Source organism: Eurypyga helias, unplaced genomic scaffold (genome assembly GCF_000690775.1).
Source record: "Eurypyga helias isolate BGI_N326 unplaced genomic scaffold, ASM69077v1 scaffold52, whole genome shotgun sequence".
Classification (NCBI taxonomy): domain Eukaryota; kingdom Metazoa; phylum Chordata; class Aves; order Eurypygiformes; family Eurypygidae; genus Eurypyga; species Eurypyga helias.
Window position 1 is genome coordinate 26,026 of NW_010236340.1, and position 8,928 is coordinate 34,953.

Genomic DNA, 8,928 nt, shown 5'->3' on the forward strand with positions numbered 1-8,928 from the left:
CGACCGGCTGCCCATGCTTCTGAGGATGCAGCCCAGGATACGGTTGGCTTTCTGGGCTGCCAGCGCACACTGCCGGCTCATGTCCAGCTTTTCACCTACCAGAAATCCATTCATCCACAAATCCTAAAATTGCTGGGCCATCTGAAAACAAAATAACACTTACTTGTAATTTCAGGTTTGCTCTATATTTAAGGTTAATTAGGAGAACTAAGGTTGATTATAACTTCACTGATGGCTTTATTTAAATAAATTAACGATTTAATCTGCAAATAATGGTAATTGTGTCAACAAAGCGTGGAATAAGAAAACACCTATATTTCTACGTGGTTCAGTTACCTGAAGGAAAATGAAAACTTATCTACCTTTATACAGTTTTTAAGCATGCACTTTTCTGCATTCTAATGGCCAGTACATTGTTCTTACTGAAGCACAGAATTATGGATTTACCCCTTGTCACTCACTCTTTAGATCTAAAAACCCCACACTGAGTAATGATGCATTTTCTTTCTATTCAGCATCTTCAAAATTAATCTTACTTCCTTTTGGTTCCATTTAAAAAAGGCATTCACCAGCCTTTTGTCATGTTGCTTTTGGATTCTCCTTTATTCTGGCATCTCTGGCTCAAATTCTGGTTTTGCCTTCTTTGGTTTCTTCCTTTTTTTTTATTCTCTTCTATCCAATTCTTCATTCTTCCCAAGCTATCTTTTAGGCATGGGAAAGGTATTCACGAATCTGGATTTTCTCATTTATGAACTCATCTCTTTCTTTCTACCATGCTGGAATTTGAATTTGTTTCTGATAAATCTCATAATACCTGTTACCTGACTCACTGTTGGTTTTGGTTTTTTGGCTTTTGTGGTTCTTCCCCCCCCCCCCCCTTCTTTCTTCTTTTATCCTATCTTTTTTTCAGTTTTCTCCTGGTTTTTGCCTGCAGGCTTTAAGGATGGTATATTTACTGTTTTCTACAATGTTTACTTCAATTGGGCCAAATTTGGCTGGAACTGTAGGAACTAAATGTCAACACACCTGTTAATAACATCATATGTAGTAATTCAATACATAAGCAACTTTTTACCAGGTGAAAACTATGAGATGTCAAGGATGTTAGTGTTAGAAGAAGAAACTGTTATCTCATTCTCTATGTATGTATCTTTATATATAATATTGTGTAATGTTCACACTCAAAATATTAAATGCAAAAATATTCATTTCTTAATGCTTCAGTGTAAGCTTCTTATTTTATCATCTGCTCATTGATAGCTGCAGCGGAGTTTATTAATATTTTTTTTAGAACTAGTAAGTGTCACATAGAGCCCAGATTATTTCTGTCATTCTGCTGAAATTCACAGGGTATGTACAAATATTTTTATTTCCACATGAATTTTTGAAATCCAAACTTTCTTTTTAGGATTCCAGTAATACTGAGGAAAGAATCAAGTTGCTTATTGGATCGTTGAAACATACAGTGTATGAATATGTTTGTCGTTGTTTGTTTAAGGTAAGATTATAGCTTTTATGGCTTCTATACAGTGCACTGGGTTTGAAAGTATTCTTTCAGCAACCAACACTTCACCTACTTCAAATAAGTAGTATTATGTCAGTACATATGTAAGACATGCAAAAAATTACTCTTCCAATATTTAACATGCAAAATGAGGAGCACTAAAAATTGGGATAGAACAGAATTAAGATTGATTATGCACGTTTTTCCATAGAGTAGTTTTCTAATGGACAAGTCTATTCTAAGTCTAGTTTTGTTTCTACTTTACCTCTGGCTCCTCCATTCTGCCTCATTCTGGCTCTCCTCCCTGTCTAGCAACACTATATGGAGGATGCAAAGGTAGCAGTAATTTTTAAGAAGTTTGGGTAGCAGTAATTTTTAAGAAGTTTGGTTTATCAAAGTCCGGGTGGATTCTCATGAAACATTCTCATAATAATTTAATGTCTGTGTTTGAAGTCATGAGTACGTGAAGCCTTTACGTAAGTCAGCATATCTTCTGAATATTGGAAGGCACTTTTTTTTATATATGAGAAAAGATTAAAGATTTCAAAAGCAAGGTACAGAGAGAGATTTCTAGTAGGAAGAATTTTCACTCAGATTGGAGTTAAAAGAAGTGTGTTACCGTGCAGCTTCAGACTAATGGTCCATCTGGCTTAGTATCATGTTCTCATAGTGGAAGGGACAGATAAGCTGCTCCTCACGCCATCAGTGATCCACATTTGATTCTGCCTTTTATCCATGCAAATTTTTTGTTTTACTAGTATCTTCATAAATGATACAGCTGATACAAGCTTGTATCTTTTTAAGCATGTTAGATTTGGGAAGGATGGTGGTGATTTTCTGTCTGTGGTTTATGTTTCTGTGTACATAGACTTCACGTATGCTAGTAAGTGAAGTGGTCCCAAGAAATTTTCCTGAGCACTGAAACTGGTCCGCCTGTACTGTTAATTTGTCAAAATAGTTGCTGTCACAGGTTTGTCCTGGGCCTCTTGACATTATTCCAAACAATTCCCATTCAAATTTTGGATACTGAATCATCCAGGGAGCATTCTAATAGGCAGTTTGGATTTGGATTTTCTTGCAGACCTTGTCTGAGAGGATGAAAATGTTGAGTGATGTGGACTTCAGCCATTCCATGGCAGTTGTTCTCAGTGACATATGATGTTCATGGGTGTTATTTTATTTATCAATACAAAGAGAACTTTAGTGCTTTGCACAGTTTGGCCCTGATTCCTAGTTGAGGCCTGTTTGCAGTCCAGTTCTACCCCTGTAACAAAACCAATAGTAAATACCTTCAAAAATACAATATAGTGTCCTTGGGGATACTTTATACCATATGGTTTTGTAATTGAAAGAATTAATAACATGGAACTATTTAAAGCATCAAACAACAACTTTATGTACCTGTATCCATGGAGATACAAATTATACCAAGAGCTTGTTGTGTCTGCGATCATGCACGTCTGCAGTTACCCAAATCCAGTGTAAAGCAGCCGTGGCTCATATGAACTGAGTTACGTACAGCCTCTTGGAAGTTTCCAAGGTTACTCCTTCCCAGGGGAATTTAAACTAGTAAGGATATGGTCTCTAAGACACATGTGTCCCTTCAGTCAGTCAAACGTAATTCTGGAACCTAATCACCAGGTAAATTATTAAAAAATACATCTGTATTATTTGAAGTACAGATGCAGTTGAAGTTACTTTTACTGTACATGAGCAAACTTCCCAAAGATTCTGAACATCTTGACCACTCTTACTCTATGTTTTTGTTCTGTGTTCTTACATCTGTCTGTTTCTGAGATGATGTGTCAGGCTTGTAAAAATGCATGTTTGAGGAAACACTAATCATAAAAAGAAAACAAAAATAATTTAGCCCTCTTATATAATTTTTGGCCTCAGAAGTAGAATAGACATTGAGAAAGCCAGTGTTAGTTAAACAGTTTATCTTATACCTTATAACATGTACATAATATTTCCTGGAGTGTGCTTCCTCATATTTGGTCCTGACTCTTCTGAAAACTCACACACAATTAATTTGTCAGTAGTATTCTTGGTAATTTAATATTCTTCAGAGCAGTATTTCTCTGAAGCTAAGGACAATCAATCTGACATTTTGAGGTACACATAAAGCAGATATGTGGGAAATCACACCATGGAAAAATGAAACGACATTGTCAAGACTAGATTTGATTTTTATAGGAGTGCAGGTGTGTTGTGTTTATCAGCTGGCTGGGGTGCCTGTGCCTTGCAGACTTAACCCAACCCCATGCATCATGTTTTTTAATTCTGTTCTTCCCTTTCACTTCTGCTTCATGCTTTTTTGCTATATTTCACTTCCTTGAAAGGAAAAGACTAGGCACCACCTTCCTTAGGCTTTCTGAAAATTTTAATGGAGAAAATATGTATATATCTTCCATTGTCTAGTAGAATACATCTTCCAGATTACAGCCAGACTTTGATAACTAGGAAGCCCCAGTCTATGCTTCTGAGCCGTCCTGATTTTCCTGAGCACCAGTTTCCATTTTCTCACATTGATTTCATTACATGGGAATCTGATTTGCAGCACAGCTTTCATAAAACACATCTATGAAAGTTTCTGGACATAGGAATCTGTGTTGGGTTTGTGTGGCAGGGTTTTGGTGGCAGAGGATGGACCACAGGGATGTATCCTGTGAGAAGCTGCTAGAAGCTTCCCCAGCTCCAAGTTGGACCCACCTCTGTCCATGGTCAAGCCAGCCAGTGACAGTGGAAGTGCCTCTGGGATAACACATTTAAGAGGGGAAAACAAACTGCTGGGGAACCTGTAGTGGAGAGAGACCCAACTACGCAGAACCCTGTCAGTGAGGAAAGGAGGAGAGGAGGTGGTATGGAGCAGAGGTTCCCCTGCAGCCTGTGGTGAGAGGGCAGGCTGTGTCCTGCAGCCATGGGGTGAGAGGGCTGTCTGTGTCCTGCAGCCATGGGGAGTCACAGGGGAGCAGAGACTCCCCTCTGCAGCCCGTGGAGGACCCCATGCCGGAGCATTCAGCTGTGCCCAAAGAGCCTGTGACACTATGGTAAGCCTGTGCTGGAACAGTCCACTCCTGAAGAACCACACTCCTGTGAAAGGGACCTACACTGGAGCAGTTTGTGGAAGTCTGTCACCCATGGGAAGGACCCCACGCTGGATCAGGGGCAGAGTGTGAGCATCCACCCGTGAGGAGGAAGCAGCATCAGGGACAATGTGTGATGGGCTGACCACAACCTCCGTTTCCTATTCCCCTATGCTGCTTGGTGGGGAGGGGGTAAAGAAATCAGTAGCAAAGCTGACCCTGGGAAGAAGGGAGGGATGTAGGGAAGGTGGTTTAAGGTTTGGTTTTATTTCTCATTATCCTACTCCGATTTGATTGGTAAGAAATTCAATTGATCATTTCCCCAAATCAAGTCTGTTTTGCCTGTGACCATAATGGGTGAATGATCACTCCCTGTCCTTGTCTCAACCCATCAGCCTTTACTTGTATTTTCTCCTTCCCATACCACTGGTGGGGAGAAATGAGTGAGTGGCCATGTGGTGCTGAGTTGCTGGCTGGGCTTAAACCACAAAAAAATCTTAGTTTTAAAAAGCCAATATTCCTTTAAAAAATACTGTCTTGAATGTTTGCATGGTTTATTCTTTGGCTCCAGTAAATCCCTTTTCCTGGTTTATTGCTCCAATGCTCAGAGACTGGTTGAAATTCAAGTGATGCAACAGACCTAGGAAATAGTCAGAAAGTTACAGTTGGGGTTTTTCTCAAAATTCTGTTTGAGAAATTTTCTGAGATGATTTCTAGCATTCCTATACATAGTTTAAAAAATAATGGATTCTGATTAGTATGACTGCTTTATTACAAGTACCTGTTTTGTCTTCTTCACTTGATTTTGGATGTACTTAGATACAGGGTTTGGTTTAATGTTTGTCTCTTAATGTGCAGAGGTATGTAGCAATTTTGAAGTAAGATGTGTGTCATTAAGTAAATATTATGGAATTAGAGATGTTTTAGTGAAATTTTGTTACTTAAAAAAAAAAGGCAGAAAGGTGACTTTTGATGTACATACAAATACATTTTTACTGCTTTTATTTCAGGCTGATCAGCTGATGTTTGCTCTACATTTTGTACGAGGAATGCACCCTGAGCATTTTCAAGAAAATGTAAGTGCTAGAAAAAATCCCCGAGTGATTTACTGAAACTTAGTATGGAGAATAAATAAGTAGATAAAATTTTTTGTAAGTGTAGGTCTCAAGATTTTCGTTTTATATGCTACTATTTTTCTGTGGTAGTTACTAATGGATGTCTACATTATATTTATTAGTTTAGTGAAGACTACCATGAGAAAGGTAGGTGAACCGTTGCCTTTTAAATAGGGGTCTGAAAAAGGCAGGCAGACTAGACTAGCTGGCTGAGAGGTAGATGACAAAGTTATAGTTGTCTGTAGTCTAGCAAAATTAATCTGATAAAGTCTGCCTGCAGTAGAGCAATATGCACAATTAACTCAGTATAATTGCTTAAACGTGGCTGATTCGTGTGATGGAAGACACATTTAATTATCTAAAATACCTACATTGAATGGAGAGACAAAGCTGTGGCTTTCTGTACTAGAACCTGGAGACCAGGAGGAGCATCAGATGGTAGTCAGTTTGATGGTATGTCAGTTTGCTAGAGGACAATCCATTATAGGGTAAAATGGAAAGATCAGATAATATATTTGAAGGAAGTAATGTAACTTGATTATATGAAGGATGTGGGTACAAGGTATAAAAAAGGTTGATTGAAACTTTTTGATGTTATGAATGCAAAGTAGTTTTATTCCAGGCATATCGATTGACCAGGTGAAATCCCACAGTCTTTCAGCAATGAAGCTGCCTGATAAAAATACCTCACATTAGTCTTGTTGGTAGAGGCATTCCCTGGCTACTCTTCCTTATTAAAACTTCCCTAATTCGTCTTTCTTATTTCTGGAAATGGCTTGCTCGACGTTTCTAGTCCTTAAGTTTATAAAGTCGTGAGGGCAGCAACTTGAAAATAGTTTTCCGACTAAATTAAAGCCTGCCTGCCTAGGCTTCTTACATATTTGTAAGTACTGCTTTATGTGTTGGTTGCTGTTGTTTAGCATGTGTTTCCATCAGCTACTAGAGTTCTTAATGAGAATAGAGCTTAGTGTAGGTTACATATCGAATAGAGCTTAATGTAGGTTACGTATAATGCACGTTCCTGCAGCATGTGAGTACTCAAGAATTAAAATAGGCAAATAATATCAATATTTTTCTTACTTCTCTAAAAGGCAGAAGTTATTTTAATTAAATAGTTAAGAAAAGAGTGCTTGTGGAAAATATTTATTGAGGAAAATGAAGCTGAAGTGGTTATTCTTTTAAAGTTATTTCTGTTAAAACTTTTAATGTGATGAGGCTAGAAGTTGCTTATTATGCTGCTAGAGAAATTGGTATTCACGTCCTTGTCCCAAAAGAGTTCAACATTCTGCACTTAGGATTTTTTTTCATAGTGATGAGAACTTAATAGTGCAACTTCAATCTTATACTGTAGAATGCCTTGGCTCTTACTAGGGACATTCTGTTTCTGAATCAATATGTAAAGATTTTTCTGAGGTAGTTTTACATGTCTCTGTATATTATACTTCTAAATTTCTTTATAAAAATATTATACAATTTTTGGTTTTAAAACTGGGGTGTCTTCATTTATTTTTCTGTGCACAAGCATTTTCTTTGTAACTGGGAGATGAGCATCACTGTGTAATTGAAAGAGAAAGTTATTTCAAGGCTCAGCTAGATTGATGGGTGCAAAAAGCTGTGCTGGTCTGTATCAGAGTAGGACTAGTTGATTGGTGAGGCACTGGAACAGGTTGCCCAGAGAAGCTGTGGATGCCCCATACCTGGAAGGGCTCAAGGCCAGGCTGGATGAGGCTTTGAGCAACCTGGTGTAGTGGAAGGTGTCCCTGCCCATGGCAGGGGTGTTGGAACTAGATGGTCTTTCAGGTCCCTTCCAACCCAAACCATTCTGTGATTCTATGGTTGACTTTTTCATCTGGAATGTTACTAATGTCTTTAACAAGAATAATAAAAAAAAAGAGATAATCATAGAATTAGAGATACTGATTATGTAAGATTTCAATAATTACAAAGGTTATTTTGGTATATTTCCTACCACCTCCAAATATAGGATTATGTAATATTTAGTATGTTTTTGACTGTTTATCTAATCTGTTTTAAATCAATTAAAAGCTGTCTTCCTGGGTTGAAATAGCAAATCTAAAAGATTTAGCTAACTTAACTCACATTTCCCTTTCTTAATGCAACCAAAGTATTCATAATACCAATCTATTATTTTAAGTATTCCTCCTTATCTAATAACTGCATCTTTTGGACATGGTAACATGAAACGCTGTTGAAACCTGGATTCTGTGATTATCTGTGGGCTGCTGGTACCCTATCAGGCAGTACGTGTGTCCTTGCCAGCCACGTATGTTACTTCTCACTAGTCTATATTTAGGCAATCTGGGTGGGAGCTGTGGGTGCTGAGAAAGGATAGAGCTTGTCTTTTTGTTTCTTGTTCTTATAAAGCACTGCAGTCACTGAGCTTGGATTCTGCAAAAGGAATTGCATAGTGGTAGTATTACCTAAGGTTTCAAAAATGTCGTACAGCTCTTTCAGAATCTAGGCTTTAATTTGTTTATCTTCCTCTTTTGCCTACATGCTACTACATATTAATCTCTAGTCTTAAAGATGTCTTAGGATTTATCGGTGTTGTTCATTTATTCCCCTTAGGAATGGGAGACTTTTACAGGTGTGATCATTGGAGATACAATAAGAAAATCAGTAAGCTATACTTATTTGTGTATTTTGAAATAAGGAACAATTACTTAGATACTGAAAAGTTAAAGATGTATTCTTACTATATTGTTTAATTAATTGTTTTCATACATTAAAGGGACAAATAATTTCTCATGTAGTAATTTTAAAATATAAAAACTTTTCAAATTTTATGAAAATGGCAACTCATTTTCTAATGTGCATAACTTTTTGGCTTTTTTTTTTCCTCTGCTTTTGTTACCACGATTACAATTTGTTTTTTTTAAGGGTATGTTTGAGACGGTTATAAGTGCTCTTCTGTAACTAAAATAAGTGTTTCTGAATCACTATTTCTCACAGTATCATATAGGAGTTGTACTTTCTGTATGAATTGATAGAATTGTCCGCACAGTTTGCTAGCTTGGGACATGCTTTTTTCCCAGCCTCAGAGTTCCAGATCTGGAGCTGAATTTATATATTTTCGTAGGTTACAGAGCTAGCTTAAGGAGCTTCAGTTGCATGCCTGACCAATCATGCTGTACTTTACTAAGTGTCCCTCAATTCTATTGCATCTGTATACTTTCAAAATAACCTTACAATAGAAAAGTGT

General features: G+C 37.4%; 1 protein-coding gene across 1 annotated transcript in view; it reads left to right on the forward strand.

Annotated features, from left to right (window-relative positions):
* LOC104506167 (cytoplasmic dynein 2 heavy chain 1-like) overlaps positions 1–8,928 on the forward strand; it is a gene marked incomplete at its 3' end in the record, with an annotated part of 56,557 nt that overhangs the window by 25,947 nt on the left and 21,682 nt on the right. The window contains exons 19-20 of the mRNA XM_010147030.1: positions 1,409–1,498; positions 5,601–5,666. Of these exons, the coding sequence (XP_010145332.1) occupies positions 1,409–1,498; positions 5,601–5,666 (156 nt within the window). The remainder of the gene's footprint in view (positions 1–1,408; positions 1,499–5,600; positions 5,667–8,928) is intronic.